Here is a 24,015-nt window from a genome sequence, read left to right as displayed (position 1 = left end):
GATTTAAGGCAAAATGTTCTGCAGTCTTAGATAAAGGATCTTGCGGTATATCCGGTACAGAATTATTAATAAGGTCAGACAAAGCATGCCTTTACTTTGCTGAAAAATATGCTTTGAAGCAGTAAAGGAATAGCATACTTTTCACTCTTTTATTTTTTTAAATTTCCTAGAGGAAATGAAAAGGATTCTGAGAAAAGTAACCAAAGTCTTACAGGCAGGAATTTGCTTGTGTAATGCCTAGAGCTGATAAATATAACATGCTGAATGAAAGCCGTATGATAGAAGCAGATGAACGTCTTGTTCAAGATGGGCACTTGGTTTCTCACTGTTGTGTAGGAATGAGAGCTGCAGTCCTCTCCTCAAGCCTCCCTTTGCACAATAGCACCTCGAGTATAGCTGAGCCCATTTTACGGGGAGGTTAACTGGCCAGGGGCAGCAACTTGGAACAGGAGAGGTTGTAAACTAATCAAAAGCATGCTGACTTGATAGTTCTCCTATATAGAAGGCGGGGTGGGGGGTGGGGGGTGGGAGGGAACAGCGTGTTACCTATTTTCAGTCAAAATTATGTGCAGATAGGTAAGAATCAGAGTACTAGAATATACTCTTCTCTTGTAGAAAAAAAAAAAGGAATATATATACAGCATATTGCAAGTTTATATGCATTATACATGTAAAAAGACAAATTATTTGTGAGTGTGGCAGAGACAATTCTTCCTGGCATTAATCCAGGCTATAAGGCAACAGTGGGCTACTTGAAAGATCGCCATAGGCTTCTTTCAGGTTTTTGCAAGTAGCCAGTGAGCTACATGCTTGTCTTTCTTACCTTTTGGGATTTAGAAATCAGGAGTAGGAGAAGAGAAAAGAGAGACTGCGCTGCTGGATCCCTGGTTGTTCATGTCAGTGACAGTGCTTTCATTCTGCATAATGATAATTGGAATGAATCTTTGGACATCCCCTGTTTTCCAAAAGGTGGTGGGGTTTGTAATTTTTAAATTGGAAAGGCTTTAATTTAAGACAATTGAAAATGAGCCCTTTCTCTTCTATTGCCTTTCTAACATATTTGTTGTGCAATAAACATATTTGCTGTGCAATAAATATGCAGTTTGTTGAGTTCTGATCTTAGTCTGATGGTGATTATGCAGTACCAGGAACCTGCTCACTTCAGAATATGTGTTTTTGAGCATCACGTGAATACTTTGGGATTCAGAGTTTCATGCAGTAACATCGTGAAATGAATAAGTGAAAAAGCAGAATAAAAGCTTTGTGTGAACAGTTAATATCATCGAGGTCATATCTCAAGGAAGATAAGTTTAGTCTCAAGAAACTTTCATCCTCTTTTGTTTTATAAAAATAAGAGCAGTTCTTAATGTCCTTCACAGCTGGATATATTCAGCTGTTCTCGAGTCAGTCTGATTTTGTCTGATTTTTATCACTTTGGTGAAGAATCAATAATTCTGGCCCTTTCTGTTTTGTCTCCTATGAGCAGAAAACTTGTAGACTAAAGATGAACTCTGGTCATCTTACTATACTTACTATGCTGAATCTCAAACAGAACACGCTCTGAGCAGCCAAATGCCTGTGACCTGATTTTTATCCATATCAACATGTGAGACCAGATAGGATGTCAGCCTGTCCTGAGCATGGGAGGAATGGAGCTAGGAATTTTCCCTAAACTTTTACTGAACTTGCACATCTTGGTAGCCTTTCGTCTCTCGGCAGACTGACTGTCCTTCCCTTCTCCATTAGTGCAAGGCAGAAAGTGAGGTGTCTTGAACAAATGTAATAGAACTGAAGTCTGACAGAAGTGTAAAACAATGGGTTTTATTCACAGTGGCTGCCTATCCTGCTATGGATATGTACAGACAACTGCAAATGGTTACATTCCTGTGGATTTAATGAGATACTGGTCATTAGCTGATATACCTTAACTGATGGTCTGCATGATACTAGCCTATTGTGAATGCTTTGAAAATGATCCAAGTGTGTTTTACTTTCCGACTGCAAAGGGCTGGAAATGTGCACACTTGCAGTTGGCTTGGCTCAGCTCATGAGCTATAATGCACTCTGCCATGCTAATGCAGTAGCCTGCTATTATCTCAAGGTTTCCTTCATTCAGCAGGAACTGTGATTTGATTGTGTTTTTAGTAAAATTGTAAAGAGACAGCTCCTCACTGAACTGTGGTTTTTTGTTGATATTTTTTGTTGGTTTTTTTTGTTTGTTTTGTTTTGATGATTTTTTTATTTTTTAATAGCAGTTGAAATTAAGTCATCTAGAGAATTCTCTTCAGGCCATACAGTGGACCGAAGCACCTCAGCTAGTGACAATATCTTGTCTTCCCAATCTACTGACTTCACCCAGGATGAAGTAAATGGGCAATCACACAGGTATGATTTATCCAGAGGAGTATATAGAAGTGCAAGAGGAGTCTGAGAGGACTTACCAGCTAATTCCTTGCTGCTGTAAAGACAATCTGTTAAGTCATTTGATGTATGATGTAGTCTGGTCTGAGACAGCTGTGACGGTGCTTGCCAAACAAAATACCCTTAATTGTGCCAGAGGCAGCTGTTCAATTCCTAAGCATTTGGTCTAGAACAGGAGAAATTTCAAGCAAGACATTATTAATGAACTTCACATGTATGCAAAATGCAGTGTTTTGCAAATAAAACTTCCTGATTGCTTCCTTAGATGACTCGACTCTAACCCATGAAAAGTCATTTATTAGTAAAGAAATAGGTAGGATTGTGGGAACAGGGCAGGAACTAACTTGCAGGAGGAAGAAAAATGAAGCATTTAAGTCGATTAAGGGGGTTTAAACATGCTGAGTTACTAGCATGGCTGACCAGAATCCCCAGTTTATCCTCTAGACAGGTATAGCAAGGGAGCAGTATTATGAGTTCTCTCAGCAATGGGTTTCAACTCTTCTTTGAAACAATTTCTCTCAAAATAAGATGAAAGATCCTTCCTCTCCTTCTCCTGTTCATACCTTGACCCCTCTGTGAAGCCTTTGTCATATGTAGGACTGTGATGTTATATCTTGGATGGGAACTAGGAATTCATTAGCAATTGGCCCAAGGTTTACCAAACTTTTTCAGGGCTTGCATGTATCCTTCAGACATTAACAGCTTTTTCCTATAGCTAATTTGATTGGGCCAAGTTTTAAACAGTGAGTGTAGAGAAATTATAAAAGCAAGTACATTCCAGAAGTAAAACACAGTAAAAACAGAATGGGTGGAGATGTGTTTAAGGAAAGGTTTTACCAGTTCTTTATGGATCTAATTTTTCAAACTGCTTAGCTATTTGTGTTTAGCACTTCTGAAAATTGGACTCTCTGCTTAGAGTTTTGTTTCCTTCTGGCCTACAGACTCCTGTGTGTGGTTTTGGGGTGTTTTGTTTTGGGGGGATTGGTGTGGTTTTGGTTGTGTGTTGGTTTTTTGGTTGGTTGGTTTGGCTTGGGGTTTTTTGGTTGGTTGGTTTTTTTTTGTTTTACCCCCAGTTGTGCTGTTTCCATGGTGATATCTGAGCTGTTACATATCGTCAACGAATTATCACTGGTTAGCAGCTGAAATGCCTAGTAATCATGGCCTCATCCCAGCATTACTGGTTTTGTTTCTGTTGCCTGTCCTAACAGAAGCCAAGCACATATTACAAATGAGAATTTTATGGTCAAATTGCTTGCTTTGTGATGGAGAGATTATTTTTCAGGCCTTGGCTTGCAAGAAGCAAGCCAAATTGGTAACATCTTTCCCCCACCTTGGTGAGAGGCTTTGCTTCTATACAGTTATAATCTATTATTAAAAAGATATGTCTTCTGTAATTTTTAATTTCTCTTCATAAATGTATGTCTAAATCTCACTAATAGATGGATCTCTAACTGAAGGAACAGGTGCAGTATCCCGCAAGAGAAGATAGTGTCTTTTTATTGCGTGCTTTCTTAGCATGCATACAATAATTTGTATTTACAAATGCAGCCTCGAGTTACGGATATGGGAATACAGCCATTCACAGTCCAAGCACAGGGGTTCCTGTGTCAAGGTCTTTTGTTAATGTGTTGGTGTTGCAATAGCTGGACGTGCCTTTTCATTCTTTCATTCATGGAAGCATACTTTAATTTGTTTGCAAAACAAACAGAGCAAATATATCACTGCTTTGGTCATAGTTTTGACCGCTGTAAGACATGTGTCCTTCCTACTAGGCAAATACCAAGACCTTCCTAGCAGAGGTATGTGTGAGAAAAAGAGGGATGAATTATGGTCACTGCTATATCCCCTCTTCCTTAGCAGTATAGACTGGGAATTTAACTGCACAGAGATCAGTGAAATTACGCTGTCACTCTGAGAGAAGAATGAGACCACAGCAGTGGCATGTTTATTGTGGTTCTTTCCACAGGAACAAATGATTGTTATAGCTGATATATGTCAGACTGGCAGCTGCCCCCGAGTTGCTATTCTCTGCTGCATTTTAATAATATAAGAATATAAATCTGTTCTGCTTTTTAGCTAATCAAGGCCAAATTAGTGATAGACTTGAGTTTACAATTGTGGATGGCTGAAAAAGCCTGTATCTTTTTATTTTGACATAAAGGGTTTAAACTCTACAAGGCCTTCTTAGGTCTCTAATGGTCTTGGTTTTCTGATAATCTGGTAAAAATCGCCCAAAGTCCAAATGTATTTCTATTGGAGAAAATGGTCTAGTCATCTTTGTGTGTTCAAGTCCTGTCATGTCTCCCAGTTGAATATTCCCAGTGTCAGTCTGTCATGCACTTTTTTACACAGTTATGTCTAGTTTTGCAAGTGAACAGTTTTCTTTCTTCTTAATGCAAATGTAGGTTTCTGTGTGAGTTTGTTGCAGGTTGGGGTTTTTTTCTTTGGTTGGTTGTTTTGGGTTTTTTTCTAGTTTGCTTGAGCACTTGTTCTCAAATTACCACACCTTGTTGTAAATGACTCCTTTACTAAATACTGTGGAACATTTTCCCACAGTTAGATTTTGCTGCTTCTTTCTTCATCTCATCAATTTCTAAAGGATGCCAAATAGGAGTTTTCTGTGTTATTCTGAGGATTAGTTCTTTTCTGTTGATCTCAGCCTGTTTATTGGTGTAGTAAAAGATGAGGTGGTTCTGTGGCACCTGGGCACATCGAGACCAAGATCTGCTCTGCACCCTGCTAGAAAACCAGCAGTTTTGTTTTGCTCTGGAGTTTGGAGGTTGTGGTTTTTTTTCAATGTTATAGTGTTTGCTACCAACTTATTTTATATAATCTTCTCCTGAAGAGTTTGCAAAGATGTGAGCCATCTGTGTGACCACGGTGTGACTCTTTGGTATAGTGACTCCGGTTGCATTACTTTGTGTCTGGAGTGCTTACAGTCCATCTGCCCAGGTTACTGCAGTGGAACTCTGTGAAGATTACTGATGGCTATAAAAACACTTCTTAGTGTATGGGGATACAGATCCAGACCTTTGTTACCTATTGCTGAATGAAGAGGGAAAGAAAGCTCATTTACCGCTCAAAAACTGTGGTGGTGAAGCTGTCGGTTCTTCCTTTTGTGTCTGTGTTAGCTTATTGTAGTATGTATATGATTACCATGACAAGCAAAAGTGAATTGAAAACCCAGCTCTTGAACTAAAGTGAATAAAATGACAAAAAAAGCAGTAACAATGAGACTGGTTTATGGTGAGAGATATTTAAATATGTCTGTGGCCCACGGCTTGGGGTTTTATCTAGCCGATCTTAGGTTTTTGGTTTTGTTTTCCTGGTACCTCCTCCTTTGAAATGAGACGAATGTAATACTTGTAATACTCAGAGACAGGTGGAGGGCTGCTGAGATGGCTCATAGCAGACATGCCAGTTAGCATGTCTCTGTCCTTAACAGTTAGTGTGTACAAATGTAAAATAAGACAATTCATTTCATTTAAAATACAAAAGGAACACTTGCTCAGATCTCTCTGCAAGGTGAAGCAGGGGTATGGAAGGGCTAATCAGCACTGACTAAGCAGCATTCCCAGGGGAGGAGGCAAGATTAAATGTCTTGAAAATCCTCCTAATCACCCTTTCTGATGGTCACAAAGGGTTCTTTTGATGGCGCTAATAACACGGGGACTTTCCATTTTAATCTCATCTTTAGATGGCACCTTTTTCGATCTCCTGCCTTTGGCTCTTCTATTTTCTATTTAAATATGGTCAGCTTTTTTCACGTAGCTATTATTTCTGTTTAACCTTTTCTCCTTTTGAGAGAAAATTGACTCACTAGAGCAAACATGAGTATAGATTCTGAATTACGTTAGAGACTTGCTGTTTCCTGGTAGCCTCAATTTTTGTACCTGGGAAAGAATACTGATGCTGGGGGCAGGGAAGGACAAAGTATCTTCACACAGTCATGGACTACATTTTAAATAATGGTATTCTTGCCGCACAAGCAGACTGTGAAATAGCAGCAGCTGTTTTATGTTCTCAGTGTGAGCAAGGAACCTGTGTGCTTAGGGAATTTATTTCATAGATGCCATCGCAGCTTTTTGCTCTTTTGACAAAGCCTTCAGGGTGTTCTACAAATCTTACCACAGCTGGGAGCCAGGGAGGCTGCCTGTTTCTGCCAAGATTGTGACCTATACCTGGGAGAAGTAATACTTAGTGCCATAAAAGGATGCATTCCTGTGCTGTAGCATACCTGTTTGCACCTCAGATTGAGTCTCTGTGTGTGTGATAAATACAATGGAAAACAAGCTAAAGATCTATTACTTGTTTGCAGGCGATTTAACTGAACCTGTTTAATCCTGTTGTCCAAAGAACCATGTTTGAGTAGGATAGACAGGTCGATAGAGCCAAGTTTAGAAGCAACTCGGTGAATACATGCCCCAGGGCAGTACCTGTAGTGCCACTGTTCCTTTCCATTTGCAGTCTCCCTGAATTTTGCGCAGTCTGTTATGCCGTCACAGCATGTACTGCGGGTTTCACTTGGTTGCAGACTTATTATACATACATAATTCTCCATGCATTGCTAACCCTTTCCATCTCCTCCTACAGTGAGTTTCCCTCAGCCTTCACCAGCAAACCTAAGATCCCTCGCACTCCCGAAGTGCAGAGTGCCAGCCCTAGAAAGGGAAAGGTCCCAGCCATTGCTCCCCAGTTCTCTCAGTCTGGACCCCAATGCACAAGCCGTCCCAGCTCCTCAGGATCATCCACAAAGAGCAGACAGAGTAAGTGGAAAAAGTCATCATTCTGTGTGTCAGACCTTGGGGTGGGAATGGAGGGAGCACTGTAGTAGCTCTCCAGGAATGAAGTTGTATGCTACAAATGTGCCAGGAGTATATGACATTGTACTTGTCATCTGCAGGATATACAACCATGTAATTATATCCTGCTGAACACTGCTCCTATTTCCAGGCTGTTGTGTGAGCAGTTAAAGAGACATGCTTTTTCCTGTATCTGGGTGGAGAAAAGTGGCCCAAATTCTATGCTTCTACGATTCTGTGAATTCTCAGAAGCTTGGGGGGAAGCTTCTAGTCTCAGACTTCCTCTAGATTTCATAAGACCTTTTCCTTATCTTCAGACACGTTTGCTCCACTCTTGTAAAGTGTTTAATGTTCTTCAGTTTGGATCTCTGGGTGTGTCTGCACTGCAACTGAATGTAGACCAGATGTCAGGCAGTTCAGAAGACAGGCGCAGGGCAGCCTAGTAAGGAGGCAGCCAAAACTTGGTGTGCTGCCTGTGACAGTCATCATTCTGCTGGAGACTCGTATTTAAGAACCACATGGATGTCTTATTGCCTATTGAGGTTTAAGCAGTACTAGTTTCCAGTGGGCTCAGAAGAGGTCTGTAACTTGAGGTCAGAGGGAAAGGATGGACACTAGCTTTAAGCCAGCCAACACCAGCCCAAGAAAGCAGAAATGTTATCTCAGATACTCTTATGACAGTAAACGCGTATGGTATATAAGCTGGGGGGAGGTTTGGAAGAAGAGAGAAGAAAGATGCGTTCTTGAGTAATTAGCGTGATTTTTCCCTGGAGTGTGGGTAGGACTAGCTGGATTCATCAACGAAAATGGCAGGAGCTGTGTGCTGTATATTCTCATTCCAAACGTATTTGAAGAGGTTTAGTGATGATTATTTGATCACAATGCAACGTCAGCTCTGTTCTTTAGATGTAACTTATCTTTAAACCTTTCACAAACACATGGTAACTCATAGTACCTTACAAACCTTTGCAAGAAATTTGACGTGTGTATATCCTTAGCACCTCATTACAGGTAGGGAAAATGAAACACAGAGAATTGAAATAACCTAGTAAATAACCAGTAGAACTGGAAAGAGCTTCCTAAGTCTTCTGCGTTGTTCACTGATTGTTGTTCCACACAGTTGCATGTGCAGGGAGATGGGGTGGTTTACATTCAGGGAGTACAGGTGAGGCAATGGTAGGGAATGTCCTTGGTGGTGAAGAGAGGTTTTGACCTAGAGGGTACTTGCTTGAGCAGTCCTATGCTTAGGTAATATTGCCAGCTCTTTTGGATTTACTTATGCTGCATATGCCATGTGCTTTACCTCTGACATTTCTGTTTCCTGTGATAGCAGCACTGTTCTGCCCTGATTGAATGTGGTGTTAACACCCGAGAGTGTCCCTGCTTCCTCTTTCAGTTCATTTACAAAAGCACTGGCCAATTGAAAAGGAGAAACTCTGCTGAAGAAGGGAAAAGCTTAGTGTGTGTGTGCACATAAATACTCCTCCGCATGTTCTAGTTTCTCCAGGACAGCTTAACGCTCCTGGGTGCCGATGTCCTATGAAAGATGCAGCATACATATGTTGCTCTCAGAGGGATCTGGAGAAAGTTCTTTTTCCAGTGGCATAGTGTTTACTGTATTTTATCTTGAAATGGCATAAGAGCAGAGGATGATCAGAATTGTATATCACTTGGGTTTCTCTGCTAATTCAGTAAGTCCAGACTCTTTGGCTCTTCTGACTTTTACTGGGTTGGATTTGTCCTTCAACACACCTCTTAGCTGTATCTGTGCATCCTAAAGCTGAACGTATAACGGGCATCACATCTTGCTATGTGTCCATTTAGCTCTTCTCCTGAGTTTCCTATTGGGGTTCCAGGTAACTGTTTACTATCTGCCCACAGGTGCCATGAGACAGACTTGGTGTCAGCAATTGAATGTTAAACTCTTATCTTCCTGCTAAAAATAGCAAATAAATTATTTTGCAAAAAAAGTCTTCTTCCATTCACACTGTGTATGTGTCCTGCATTGCTCTCTGCTGTCACAGAGCACCTGTTAGTTACTGTACATCTTGTGCAGGCTTTCACAGGCTTTTTATGGTTAGGAAAAGTGAGAGGAAGGTGATAAGGACCAGATTTCAAAGGACTAAAAAGGACTTTAAACACTTGAGGCTCTCAAAGGTAGTTCCGAGCTGTTACTTAAAGATGCAGGGAAGGCATTTGAAGCAGGTGAGCCCCTAATGTTTCCCTAGTAAAGCTCTGTGCAACTGTTCCTTTAATTTCCTAGCTGACTCATCTGTAAGTCAAAATTGTATCTGACACATAGATATCAGCAATCAGTAGCTTTCAGCAGTTGATGCCTCCGGTTTGCTGCTGCATAGGTATGTAGGTTTTTACATATCAAGAGATTCTGTCCTAGTGGAAGCTTGTCTTTAGTTTGTGGATTTCTTGGTATTTCTCCAGAAATACAAGTTATTATAGTTGATAGACATGATGAGAAAAGGATTAGTTCTGATTTTACTTACTTGATGTGCTCACTTACCTTAGAGACACACGTTTAACTTGCTTTCAATATTTATTATGGGTGTGTTTTCTGGAAATAAGTTGTTCTTACATAAACCCAGCTGGACTGTTCCTCTTGGCACTTGGAGTGTGTGGAATGCCTGAGGAATGCAGAGGAAGCACAGGTACAAGTGGAGCTACAGCCCTGAGGCAAGATTCCTGCCTGAGATGTAGCCTGCTGCTGTTAGCTGAGCTCTGAAGTTGTACATTAAAGCAAAACCAAGCTCCTCCAAATGAAATCAGCCATGCTGGGGTTTTCTGCGGATTCTACTTCCTAGCTCGTGCAGGGACGACACTGGCAGCATGGCTAGAACATTTAGACTTTTTCAACTGTGCTTATGTGCCCCATGTGGACATAGTTGAATGGTTTCATCTACCCTGTTCCTTGCTCTGCATCTATTCCAAGCAACTCTGTGTGGGCGTGCTGAAGCTGTTCGCAGTGTACCAAGTTCTGTCTAGGGCACAGTGGAGCCAGAGTAGTACAAAAATCTCTACCAGAAGAATGAGGAATGATTTTTATCAGGTGTGTCACTGGGCCCTGGTAACCCCCTGTTCCTTCACGAGTTCTTTCAGTGTCCCCTGCGGAGTGGTTGCCATAAATACATTCTGCGTTTTTTAAGTTGCAACATCAGTGGTTAAGGTGCCTTTCTATATATTCTTTGTGGTGTTTGTGTCACTGTACAGGTTGTATAAGTGTTGCCCTCAGGCAGCTCCTGTGTTGTAATAAATCCTGCTTTCAGCTGACAGATCCTTTCTTGCTGTTTTTCTGCAGGCAGCCAGTCCTACAGGAAGTGAGAACAGTTCCTTTCCTCAAGAATCACCTGTCACATTGTTGAAGGACAGAGCCAACTTCCTGTAATGAGCTTTACTGGCGACCTACTGAGAAGAGGGTTAGGTTATTGACATTGCATGGCGTATGCCTTGCACAGTGATTCAGGGATTATCTGATGGGATGCATCTGTTGTCATCTCTAAACCTGGCTAAGACACGGTATTACAATTCAAGGCCTTGGCAGCAGCCTAGGACTGATATGGAAGATGCATGTAGTCCTAGTATCTCCAATAGTTTACTCTAAAGTGACATTGCCACCTTGAGAAGAAACTCTTGCTCTCTGCCTTCTGTGTCAGAGTAAATGGCCTTTGGAGACAGGATGTAATGCTCAGCAGAGGAGACTGACCAAGCAGCTGTCTTTTTTACATACTGCTCACTGAATTTATTATGCCTTTGTGAATTAGTTGGGAGATACCTGTGTTCAAAGGATCTGAACTAGGAGTGAAAATGTACGCCATGTGTGCAGAGCCTCACTGCCTGGAGCAGTCTTGTGTGGAGCGAGTTCTGTATTTGGCTACCAGATACTGGAGAGAAAGTATTTCATCAACTTCTGATTGACCTGTGGCAGTTGAAAAAAACTGTGCCAGTGCCCAAGGCCGCACCCATGCACACCACCATGATCAGCAGCAATCACTCCTACTATTTCTTCCGTTTTTTTTCTTAATTCTACTGTTAAACTTTTGTGGAATGAATAATCCTTTTTTTTTTTTTTTTTAACACTGAAATGAAGAACTTTGTTTCTTCATTCAAAGAAACCGTGAGAATGTGAACACATCAGAAGTAACCTTCTCTTTACACATGGCTATGGACAATCTTCTTTGGTCTTTGTTGCCTTTTTTATGTTCTTCACTTCTGAGTGATAACTGGTTATGACTTCATGGAATTTGTGCTAGTCTTCAGAATCTTGCTGGATAGGCAAGAGAGATCAGAAAGCCCTCCACTAAATAAAAAAAGAGAGCAGTTAGTTCCACCAGTGAATTACAAAGCTAGTGCTGTTTGTTATTCTTTCTCTTCAAAAATAACAGTGATCAGGAAACACTAAATTCTTCACTGGGGGTTGGCTTTTCAGTAACATCCCCTCATGTGACACAGCTGTTAGGACAACAGCAACAGCTTTCCAGAACTGTGGTTTGCCTTGGAGCTTGGCTGCTGGTGAGGCAGATATGCACGTGACACAGGCAGTGTATTTGCCATAGGCAGACTTCAAAAACAAATGCTTTAACACACAAAAAGAGAGAAGGTAAGGCTTTTGTTTTGGAGTTTCACCTTGAGAAACAAACAGGTGGACACAGCCTGAAAGGTCTAGCAACTCTGGTAGTGATGCTACCTTCCCCTAGGGTAAAGATAATGTAAAACCACCAACCGTTTCCATAGCGCCAGAAGAAAGCTTTATGCTTCTGATGAGACCTTGCATTGTGCCTCTTGGTGTGTGGTGGCAACTGAAGAGCCAAGGCCATTTCCTTGTGTGATGTGGTTGCCATGAGACCCACCAAGGTCACTGAGGCTGTGTCAGATGTTTGTAGAAAGGGCTTCCATGTGCAAGTTCAGGTAACCCCTTTGGATAATAGACTTTAAACTGAAACAGGATATTCTGTAGGAGAAGACACCTCCCAGTTTAAAATCTAGTCTTATTCATGTGGTGGGGACGATTTACTGCTCAGTAACTTCAGGGTCCTAAAACAAAGCAGGCAATGCTGCTTTAACTCCTAAACTACATAGGACATAAAGTGATTGTAGACACTTGATAGCCCCCACTGCATGGATCTCCATGCATGACAAAGAAATCACAGAAAATCTCTGACCTGTGCTTCAATTCATCCACTTCCTCTCAGAATTGATAAACACAATAATGGGAAAATGGTTCACAAAAGGGCAGTAGTGGAAAGCAGCCATTAAAACTCACCTGGTAGTTTTCCAGTGTAGGCAGCTTTTCTCTTTCCTTTGAAATGCTGTCTTTTTTCTAACATTGTAATAGCAGTGGTCAGGTTGTTAACACTGATGTGCTAAGCACATTCATTTGCATACACAGATAACACATAATGCTCCAGTAGTTGAGTTTTATTTATTTTAGAGCAATGCTGAATTTCATGTTGGAGCAAATGTGGTTCTCTGAGATGCAGAGCAGCAGCTCTTGAAAAGTGTTGATTGCAGACTAATTTTCTTTATTTGGAAGGACACAACACCGAACCTCACTGGCTTTACCGTTAGTTGAGATCTAAATCACATCATTCCTTCTGAGTCAGCTGAAGGTGGTTGGTCGGTATGGCTACAACTGTTCCAGCAGATACAGGTTCATGAAAAACAAAATGCATCTTGTAGAACTGGACTGAAAGGAGCAAGCTGAAGTTTACGTATTTGTGTGTTTGTTTCTTACTCAGACCTATTGCAACGCAGAACTTTATATGTACATTTTTCCATATTCTAATCCTCGATGTTTTGGAGTGTGAGTATAGAGTTTGAAGCAGTAATGCTTGAGAAACTTTGTTTTCCAAATGCAGAGAAGAACTATGGATATGCTTAGAAATAAATTCTCAGCTGAGCAGTAATTTGAGAGGCCAGCTAAGTAATGTGTCCTCCTTTTCTCTGTCTTGTTCACAAAAAGCCCCTGTGATGCCAGCTGGAAGGTTTTGAAGCTAATGAAAAATGTTGATTCTGCTTTTGTTAGTAGGACTCCAGTATTCGGGGTTGAAAGGTCCCCAGATGGAGGTCAGTAACATATACATAGCAAATTCTGCACCTCACTCCTAGAAGGTGTTAGGTTTTTTTTGTGTATGCCATGTAGAGGCTGCTGCTAGATGCACCACCACCATGATAAATTCATAATAGGAGCAGTGGAAATTGCCTGCCCGAATGAGAGGGGAGTGATTGTGCTTAGAGTGGCTGTGATTTTGTTTACAATGAGCAAATATGGTTATTGCATATGACACAGATCAGCCAGGGAAGTTTTTCTGAGACCAAAGATCTGTGTGGTGCTGGTGTGCCTTTTGGATATAACTTCTCTATATTCAGTGTAATTTTGTTTATACAGTGTCGTATGAGATACAAAATGCACAAATCAATTTAATTTTGCATAGAGGGCTCATTCTGTACAAGTGCTTTAAAATTATCTGGCAATGACTGAGTGTAAATGCTTCTAAAGGGATTTTCTTTTTCTTCTTTTTGATAGGTTAGTTTGGGGTTTCATGAACTTTTAGGGTGTGCATTTGTTTATATTTCAGTCTGATTTATTGTTAATAAATTCTGTCCCCAACAGTTTTGTCTCCACCTGAGTTGAAAACACAGTTCCCTTCTGTTCAGCCTAGCCTGTCTTTACAGAGGTAGCATGCTTACTCAGTGTTGCAAAGCAGGCATGAACCACTCATTGTTTGTGGTCTCTCACAAGGAGAGCCCAGGCAAGTGGGATGCCACCAGTGACACTGATTTGATGTCAGAAGTATTTGTTGGAGGATTTAAGTGTCTAGGGAAGACAAGCAATGAAGTGCTCTGGAGGAAAAACATTTCTGTGATGTGGAGGGACAGTGGTTCCTTGGTTTGGCTTTGAGTTGTTGCCTTTAAACAAAGTTCCAGTAGTCTTTATAAATCATGGTGGAGGTTACAGTGTGGAGATAAAAAGTAATGCATTGCATTCATGCACATCTTTGAGTATTGGTAGCAGAAAAGAAAACAGGCTATCTTCCTCCCAGGTAATTACCTACATCCAGACTTACCTTTTAGCTTCGGGCTTGAATCAATCTTTGAGCCACAGCTTCCTGGCAGTTTGGACCACCTCACACTTGCTGGCAGTCTGTCTCAGTAATGGAACAAGCCCTTTCCCAAGAAAGGAAATGTTGGAAAGCTGGGAGGTGCATCTTGCTCAGTGAGCGTAATCTAACTGAGGAGCAGGTGAGCCCTGTGGGACCACTGAGAGCAAGTAGGTGCATGGGCATGGCGGTAAAAGAATAAACAGGACAAATAAAACTCGGTTTATACCTTTAACATTAAGGTTTATTCTGCAGATGTTTAACATACCCTATATATTAAGCTGCAGTGCACAGGTGGTCTGATTCTCAGATGGCCCTCTACTGATCTCAAGGAAAAAAATCTGGCCTTTGTAGGTCCAGATTTCATTACAAATGCATAGTCGTTTTCCTCTGAAGAGTGAGAAAGTTGAGCTAGCGTGAGGATGGGATGTTAAGTGCTGGAAATAGCAGCTCTGTGCCAAGTGATACAGTTCCTCATTTGGTCTGCCATGTGCCGGTCTGACTGCCCTAGCCGTTGTCTGGATCCGGTTGACTGTTGGCAGAGGCTGAATGCTTCCTGAGAACAAATCACTTTATTGTTCATGTTTGCTCATGCACTGCCTTTTGGGAGCATGGTTCATGTTGGTAGCAAGAAGCAGGGCCATCAACACCATGTGAATTGTTTGTCAAGCCGTGTGTCTCACTGAAAGTTTTGCCCTTTTCTCCAACTGCTTTCCTCCGGATTGAATTTGCAGTGTCCTAATGGACTGGCTCCTACTAAGCAGCTGATTTGTTTATTGGTTTTGTTGTTGTTAACTCGGTAGATTGTGGCCTACCATGATTTTCCACAAAAACTGGCTCCTTTCTTTTTTCCTCCTTTTCCTAGTGAGTAGCTGAGAACTGACATGAGGCAGCTCTAGGACTGAGGAAAACAGTTGCTTTGATTAAGCCCTCTCCATCCTCAAGCCCTGGATGAAAAGTGGGATGTTTGAAACAGCCAGAATTTCCACCCTGACTAACTGTACTGAAAGTTCCATGCCAAGAAGCTCCTAGTCATGAGCCATCACCTAGGGAGAGGTCCACTGGCAAAGCACAGCAGCAGTTCTCAAGAGTCACATCACCCCATGCCCCAGCAATAGTAGCTACAGCAGCCATCGCTGTCCTGTCTCTGCACAGATCCAGGGACTGGGATTGTCCAGAGCAACTGCACCAGTGTAGCCATGTTGTAACTGGGGGAAAATCATGGATTGTGAGCCAGCACAACTGGTCCCATGGCTCATAGTCATCCTCAGTGCTCACATGACATGAAGACATGAGCAGCTTAGCCCATAACTAAGGCTTTTAGGCCCTACTGTGGTACACAGTAACAGCAAGAATTTGGCTTGCTTCTCCCAAAGCTTAAAAATTGGTCAGGTTGAGTTCCAGTCATATGTACGTGGAGCTGACCTATAGTTTACTGTCATCTTCTCACTCAAATTCAGGACCTGACCATTGCAGAGCACGGCTCCCCATTTATGCAGGATGAGAGAGAAAGAATTTACTTTTGATTCATTTTCCAGATGAATGAAAAACTTTAAGTAGCTAAATGGCTGTTTCCTGTACCATACGTTACAACCTGAGTGTCCTGTGGGTAGGTACAAGGAGCAAGCATCCTAAGACTGTATTTCTCTCTAACCCCTGTTGTCCTCCTGGCTCTGAAGAAGCAGGTGGTGAGGATGCAGGTTTTCACAAAGCCATGCTGAGCATTGCAGGAAAGTGGGTCTAAACAACTGTGAACTTCCACAAATCTTGTTGGGGCTTCCAAGGTTCTCTGAAGCCGCACTTAAGGCAGCTAAAGCAGAAGACAGTGACATTAATTGTATGTCACTTCCCAAGTCACCCAGAAATGGCAGCAATGAGAACCAATTTCATCAAGTCCCAGCAGAGTGTTCTGGCTCCTGGGTCCTTGTCATGTGCAGGTCAAGGCTTTCAAACCAAACACAGCCCAGGTGATGTTACACCTCTCTGGTGATAATAACACATTTGCATCTGTAGAGTCCAATCTAAAAATGAAATATCTTTTCTGTATGTCTCATTATTTTCACTACTTGTTACTGGTGAGATCTATAGCTTCCCCTGCACAGCTGCCAGGCGGCAGCTAGCTTTCTGCAAGCACTTTCTCCTTGCTGGCAGCAGGGGATGGTTTGAGCCTTAGTAGAAAGTTGATAGTTTTCTTCAGGTGCCTTAAATGAGTTTCAGAAGGAACCTCAGCACATACATAAAAATCTGGCCCTTTATCCTGCAGCAGTGACCTTTCTGAAGAGTGTCCTTGTAGTTTCCTGTCTCTGCTTCCTTCCCTCGCTCTGATGTTTTGTTTTGTTTGTGGAGGTTTGCCTTATTTCTTCCTGCAAGGGGAATGATTCCAGTAGGCTGGATTGTGTTTGTGCATTACAGAGGTGAAAGAGGCTTTGAAAGGCACTCATCCCAGGCTGGAACTCTCTGAAAATTGGCTTGATGTTTGGTGCTTGCTTCATTGTAGCCTCTTTCCTGTCACCTGTACCACAGTGTCTTCCTGCAGCAGACCTGATCCCAAAGGAGAGCTTTTCTGTCTCTGTGTTATGCAGGAATCTCCTTCCTTTTGTGCTGGGTCTGATTGAAATCTCTCATTAGCTTTACCTTCTGACTTCTGACCCTGATGCTTTATGCAAAACTCATTTCCTAATGAGAACAGTTTGGGGCAAGTCAGCTACTGAAGTGCTTCATTGCCAACAGTGAGACTTCTGAGCTTCCTTAGAGGCCTCTCAAACCATCCCTGGGCAATAGGAATGGGACAGTGTGTTGCTAGATGAACTGTAAGAATATTTTGCTTCTTTCTTCCACCACCGGCAGCTGCTCTGGGCAAAGCTGCCTTATCTTCTGTGAAGCTGGCTGGTCCTGCGGCTTGGCATGGTTAGTGGTGTTGCCCACGTGTTTCTTTGAATGACCTTCCTCTGGGCCATGAGTGTGATTTGTACCAGGAATACCCTGTCCTTGCTTGAAAATCAGCTCCTGGGGAAATATGTCCTTGCTTAGGCACATTTGAGATGGTTGAGGGGTATCATTGCCATGGCCTTAGGGGTGTGTTGTGGGTTAACTCAGCCCTGCACAGCCGCTTGGTCATTCCCCCCTGTTGTGAAACTGTTTAGGATTACTAAAAGAATCACTGTCAGAGATACTAATAAGAGTCATTTTAATGGAAATTTATAAATGTGTGATTCAACAGAATTCAATGGCAAGGTTCACTCTTACATACAAACAGAGATCGTGTCTGTATTGGTAATGATTTATATAGGATTGGGTTAAAGTGATTTATACAGAGTTGAAATAATGCCTACAGAAACCGAAGGTAAACGGGAATAAGGGGGACCTTCCTGTTCAGTCACAAGGCTCAGATTAGATCCCCTCACTTCCTAAACTCCTGGCAGAGCCTTGATGAGGTTGGACCTAGTCCTAGTCTCAGACTGGGACAACGGTTTATGTCTAATGGGAATTAACTTTAAACTTTAAATTCCTTGAAAGAAAGTTGTGTAGAGGGGTTAAAGAGTAAGGGAAAATTAATCTGTTGAGTCACAAGATTCAGAGCAGCCCCTTTGCTCTTTAAACTTCCCCTCAGGGAGGAGTCTAGGTGCAGCTGAATCCAGTCTTAGTCTCAGACCTGGTCAGTGGTTTATGTTTAATTAAAGAAATATAGGGAATAAGGAAATCCTCCTGTTGAGTCATTCAGTCTAGAACCCTTACTTTGGCTGGATTTAGACTTAGTCTCAGACTTGGTCAATGGTTTATGTCTAAGGATGACAAATGCAATTTAACAGCAGTTTGTATTGTTACAATGAATCACAAGATTTCTAAGACACTTGATTATTGAAGCTAATATATATACACTTACAATTGAGTATTTAAACTCACACAACACAGTAAGATGGGGATATATGGATATGTAGATGTCTTTACATATATACACATACATATGTCAAAATTTTCCCTCGGATGCAGTGAAAAGTAATATTTGTAATAATATCCTCACATCAGCTTTCTCAGCATTCCTCAAGGGGCAAAGGGTTGAGAGACAGTGAGCAACTGCAACAGCCCAGGCAGATGATTCCCCTCTTTCATAAACTCCTAAAGTTTATGGATTCCAAGAGGCTTCCCACTCAGAGGGAGATCACTGGGTCACGGTGTGCTGCAGTCCAGAGAGCTCAGAGGGGCTCACTCTTGGGACAACTATTTATAGGGTAATAATAAATGATTGGCTTTGGTCAGTGTAAATTTTCATCCTGGTGTCCTATCTTTGTGAGAAGTGAGTGATTTACCATCTCTAAAGAACTCCTGATATGATAAGGGAGTATCCAGGCCTTCCTGTTATCTGTGGTCCTCCCTGCCTTTGTTAGGCAAGTAGAACCAATGGTCAGGGGGGCACCCAGCCATCCAAGCCCATGCGTGTATGCAAAGGCTAACAGGAATTCTTAGGGAAGCAGATAGGTCTAGGAGAGAGTGAGGGGGATGAACCACCACACACTCCCTCAAGTGGGATGGGGAGAGAAGCAGAAGGGTAAAAGTGAGAAAACTGGTTAATTGAGAGAAAGGCAGTTTAATAGGTAAAGCAAAAGCTGTTTGCACCAGCAAAGCAAAATACGGAATTTGTTCACTGCTTCTCACCGGACGGACAGGTGTTTAGCCATTTCCAGGAAAGCAGGAACAGTTACATCATGCATAACTGTTACTTGCGAAGAAAGACAACATGACTCCTTATTTCTACCAGTTTTTACTGCTTAGTGTGATGGCACATTGTCTGGGATATCCCTTTTGTCAGTTGGGATCATCTGTCCCTGCTCTGTCTCCTAGCCCCTTGTGCACCCCTAGCCCACTCACTGGCCAGGCAGCGTGAGAAACAGAGACAGCCTTCATGCTTTGTAAGCAACAGCTAAAGCATCCCTGCCTTATCAGCACTGTTTTGGTTCCAAATCCAAAACATAATGCCTTACCAGCCTCTATGGAGAAAATTAATTCCGTGCCAGCCACAGCTAGGACAGGGTGCATGTCTGTTTGTTATGCTTTGCACAGAATTGGCCATAGCCTGCTATGAGCAGAACAGTGAGACTCAGAAGAGGTGGTAGCTGCTCTGAGTCCAGCTGTGCACCAGAGGAACTGGGTGGATGGTGGAAGGGGCTGCTCTAGGGTTGGCACACAGTTACTGGACACAGACCCATTAGTGTAGAAACTGGGGGTTCCTGAACACTTGGTGGGGGGAGGATCTGAGAGGATGGGGCATGCAACCCTGACAGGAGTGAGGGCTGTTGGTCGTCTGCTCCATCTCCAGGGGGTTCCTGGTAGGCACCTTTAAACCCTCAGTTCAGATGGGAGGGAAGGTTACCCTAAAGCCCTTAAGTACCGGCTACCAGGGGTGGGGGTCTTTGTGCTTCCAGCTGTGAGGGACTCCTGAGAAGGATTTTCCCTCAACATCTCTGCTGTTTTGGTCATTCCCTTGTACACTGTGACGGATCAAAGGGAGCAGAACCGCACTGGTTCAGCAAAGGCTCCTGCTACTGCAGCAGCAGTTCCAAATCAGACTGTCACTGCCTGACTGCCTGAGCTGTTGCAGGCTCCTTTCATAGCCCAAGCAGGATTATCACTGTTTCTAATCATGAATGCACTTGCTATGCCTGGCTTTCTGTGCAGACTTGTGCTCTGAAACAAAAGCAAGGGGAAAGCAAATACGTTAACATCTCTGGTTTGCTAATGTAACACCAGATAGACAAGAAAGTTGCATTACAGCATGGTTTATTACCCAGTGTGATTTGTATGCACAGATTCTCTTACAGAAGCTCAAATCTTCAGCTTGACCTGCACGCCTTTAATTGTATTGGCACCATTCAGTTTCTATCACGCTCAATGTGAAATTGAGGTTCCAGTTAAGGTAGGAACCAGGAATGGAAACTACACCACCACACCCACTTTCAGACCTTGAACATCACAAAGATGTTGAGAAATACCTCTGTGGCTCCAGTTCGGGATGGTTGTCCTAAATGCAAATGTACCAGCTTTACTGTCTCCTTGTTTTAACTCCTTCCAACCTGGAGAGAGCTTTGCAACTGCCTCAGGGTAGACAGGGAGATTGCAAGAGACAGAGCAGGGGAGATGGCAGCTGCCTCTGAGCCTCGCTGAAGTGCAGCAGCCGAGATTGGGACTGGGCAGGGTTCTGGGTAGGAGCACTGCAAAAACGTGGAGAATGAGTTCTAGGGATAGTCCTGCTTGTAACTCAATCCATGTTACTTAATCTGAGGTTCCCGTTTGTTGATGGTAGGAGTGACTTATGATCCCTTAGTGTTGTCACGTGTCCTTACAGCAAGTAAAGTGGTTTGTGCGGGGTGAAGGCCCAAAGGGTTGCTCTATGCATAGGGAGGGTGCAGTAGGAGACCTGCAGTGCTGTGCCTGGGGAGCTGCAGCTGCAGATTGCCTGAAAACTTAAAATGTTAACATCATCAGTAGTAGTTTATGTTTATTTTCTTCCTCAGGCACAGTTTGAAGCTGCTGTTTATGACCCTGAAGGACAGAAATAGATTTTGTTTGTCAGGACAACCACATGTCTCCCCCACTCATGCGGTTCAGAGAGGGATAGCTCCTACATCCTATTAGGCTCGCAGTGACATTGCAAAACTTCTGATCCTGTGTCTATATAAGCTTGGCCCATGCTGCACCTGCATCAGCTAAGAGCTGTTACATAGCACCTGGTTTTCCTCTGCATTCACTGAACATGCACCCCGTGCCGAAGGTCGGGACTGTGTAAACCCAGTGCAGGTCTTTCAACCCACAGATGGGTGGCAAAGTAAAAGTGCAGCATGTCTGCTCCTTGCACAGACCAATGCATCTACCTTTCGCTTGCAGCCTGAAATTTGTTTTTTTCCTGCCACACTTCTACAGGCAGCATCTGGTCAGTTTTCTGAGTATTACTCAAGTTACCTTGTTCCAGCATAAGGGAGGGAGCAGGTTAGAGTTGTCTGGCCTGGTGGTGGAGGAACCAGTGACAAATAAAAGCTCCTTAAGTACAGTGTACATTCTTCTGCCTTTCCTCCACACACGTATCAGTTGGTTTTCCCGATTATTGAGAAAAGCAACTGTGTCTGAAGTGTGTTGTTTCTCCCTTTGCAAGCAATGAAGAAGATAATCTTGCTGGCAGTGCTGCAGCTCAGCCTAAGGCTTGCTGCTGAATGGTAGATTCCCAAGGCCAACAGGAGCTGTGGAGATACTGGCATCAGCCCTGTAAGTGGATGGGGGGTGCCTCCAGCTTGCTCCAGTGGCCTGGAACCCGCCTGGGATTCAGGACCAGCCCAGGGTGGAGCTGCCTGCAGTGGCAGGGCTTCCCTCCTTCCCTGTCCACCCCAGCACCCACTGCCTGCAGGAATGGGAAATGTGCACTGGCCCCTTCCCTAATTCTGCAACACTTGGGCCTGGGTACTGGCTCCCTCTGGGCTCTGGGATGCCTAAGAGTCTGTATATTTAAGCCTTATCCATCAGCTGTTCCCCTGTGGCTGCCATCACCCTCCTTCGGCATCATAACAGCCTGGCTGAGCTGCCATTACCCCTCAACAGTGGGTCTCCTCATCCCCCAGACGCTCCCTGGGCTGTGCTAAGGGGGTGATAGGATTCACTCCCCAACTCCTGAACAAAACCAGGCAATAGTGGAAGGACAACCAGGGATGGAGGGAGGGAGTGGAAGAAAGTGTTCCAGGTGTTATTTCTGCCACAGCCTGATGCATCAGCACTTGATCTCTGCTCCAAGGCAGCTCGGCCCTGTGGCCGCTGCACCATTCAGGGGGCTGGTGATGAGCCATGTCCTTCTGCAATGGGGCTGTGGAACCATTTCCACTGGTTACAAGGCTGCTGGTTAACTGGTGGTGTTGTTCACGCACCTGTGGCTTGATGTAATGGCCAGGAACACAGCTTTTGGGTGACCTTTCCCATGTTAAGCACAGCTTGCAAAACCCTCATGGCTCGCTCTGGGCTTATAAAACTCAACTTTGTTTGTTGTGGAAGTTTCACTGGAGTAGGGAGCTGAAGAGGGACTTCACTGCTACTGAAACCTGGCAAACACTCAAAGGGGAGGGTGGCTGCGATGCACATCTCAGCCCTTCAGACACTGCATTCCTCCCGAGATTTCCAGTCTTCACATCTCTGTCCCTACTTCTGGAAGATAACAAACAAGCCTGGCCCCTGGGCAGCATCCCTCTGCTGTCCCCTGCCAGAAGAGGTGCCTGGGCAGGAGTAGAGGCTCATCAGTCAGTAGCAAATCCTGGGCAGGGATTCCCTTGGAGCCTGGACTCCTGCATCTTACAGTTTTTGAGTCAGAGTTGTCCTCCTTTTCTGAGCCCTGTCACCTAGCCCAGAGGTGGGTTTGATGAGGTCCATGTGCTCCACAGGTGTAAATCAATGCAGCTTCAGCAACTTCAGGAATCCTCCAATGCTGTCCAGGACGTGAGGATCAACTGCCTTGTCTGGTCTGTGCTGAGAGCTGTGACAATGATGACTTCCCTGGACAGATGGGGACACACACACACATTCCTGACTCTGCTGTAGGGGAGTTTGTGACATTTTTTCAGGCAGTTCAGGTATTGTGGCAAACGGAGCAGAAAATCAGAAGCGGAAAAGGCTGCGAGAGGCAGGAAGGAAAGAGAAGCAGGAGGTACTTGTGCAATCTCATGCAAGGGGTTTCCCCTGGGTTTGTGCCCATCCCTGCTGTGTCACCCACGGTCACAAGAGTTCATCTTTAGTTTGTGTCCCTCGGAGTGTTACATACCTTGCTGGAGAGGCTGTGCCAGTGAAAAGCCCTGGTGTTAGGCTGTGGAAGGTGGGTAAAGCTCTTTCTGGGGTGTACCTGAGCCCCACCTGAGTCTGCAACAACATGCGTGGACTTCCGCAGGCTCCAGTGCTTCACCCCAGGCCACGACACACGTCCCCTTGCACAGGCAGGAAGGGTGCAGTGCAAGGGGATGGTGCTGTCCCATCAGCAGCATGCTTCCAGACAGCTTTCTGTGCAGCCCTGGCCCCAGGGAACTCGTGAACACTGTTTTTACAGTGGCTCCTCCGAGGGAGGATTTTGCAGCGCTTCCAGGTGAAGGGGTGGTTGGTACAGTGATGCCCACACCCCTGCCAGCCAGGGAACAGAACAGAGGAGCCCCTTCTCTGCCCCTGTCCCTGCGCAGCAGACAGAGCACCACTGTTGGTCAGAGGAAGTTTGGTGAGGGCAGAAGGGAGGAAAACGCTCCTGGCAGGTTTTGTCTCTCAGAGCCAAGAACGGTCCTGTTAGGAACTTGTGATCCTGGTTTTTCTTTTCAAATACATCTATTTATTTTTTTAGACTGCTGGCCCTTGCTCAAAGAGACCCAGGCTGAGTCCGTCCCAACTGATCGACCGCTTGCTTGTGCCTCATCCTGGCCCTGATCATGCTGGTGAGAGCTTCGGCTCCTCGGCCATGAAAGCCGCTCTCTTAGCGAGGGTGTGGATGTCTCCCCTTGGCCAGGAGCCTGTGCCGGCAGCAGGCGCTGGGGGGGAGCTCGGCACGCCGGCGCTGGGAAGACTGGGGCAGTGTTCGGGGCCGAGGGCTGCTGAAAGGGCTCAGTGTGTGCTGAGCGTGAGTCACCCGGGCTGGAGGGCAGCTGGAGCTGCTGCAGGAGGGGCCAGCACCCCACAGA

At 44.0% G+C, this 24,015-nt stretch overlaps 1 protein-coding gene across 11 annotated transcripts in view; it reads left to right on the top strand.

Moving 5' to 3' along the window:
• The window catches only part of ARMC9 (armadillo repeat containing 9), a 72,074-nt gene extending 58,232 nt beyond the window's left edge, over positions 1–13,842 (top strand). For all 11 annotated transcript variants that reach the window (XM_062628990.1, XM_062628988.1, XM_062628991.1 and 8 more), the window contains 3 exons: positions 2,253–2,385; positions 7,015–7,187; positions 10,534–13,842. In XM_062628990.1, the coding sequence (XP_062484974.1) occupies positions 2,253–2,385; positions 7,015–7,187; positions 10,534–10,556 (329 nt within the window). In that variant the 3' untranslated portion in view covers positions 10,557–13,842. The remainder of the gene's footprint in view (positions 1–2,252; positions 2,386–7,014; positions 7,188–10,533) is intronic.
• Positions 13,843–24,015: the final 10,173 nt, after the last annotated feature.

Source organism: Pezoporus occidentalis, unplaced genomic scaffold (assembly GCF_034315485.1).
Source record: "Pezoporus occidentalis ecotype Australia unplaced genomic scaffold, CSIRO_AGI_Poc_V1 ctg327, whole genome shotgun sequence".
Lineage (NCBI taxonomy): Eukaryota > Metazoa > Chordata > Aves > Psittaciformes > Psittacidae > Pezoporus > Pezoporus occidentalis.
The sequence above is the reverse complement of the archived record's forward strand: the minus strand, read 5'-3'. Positions and strand labels throughout refer to the sequence as shown.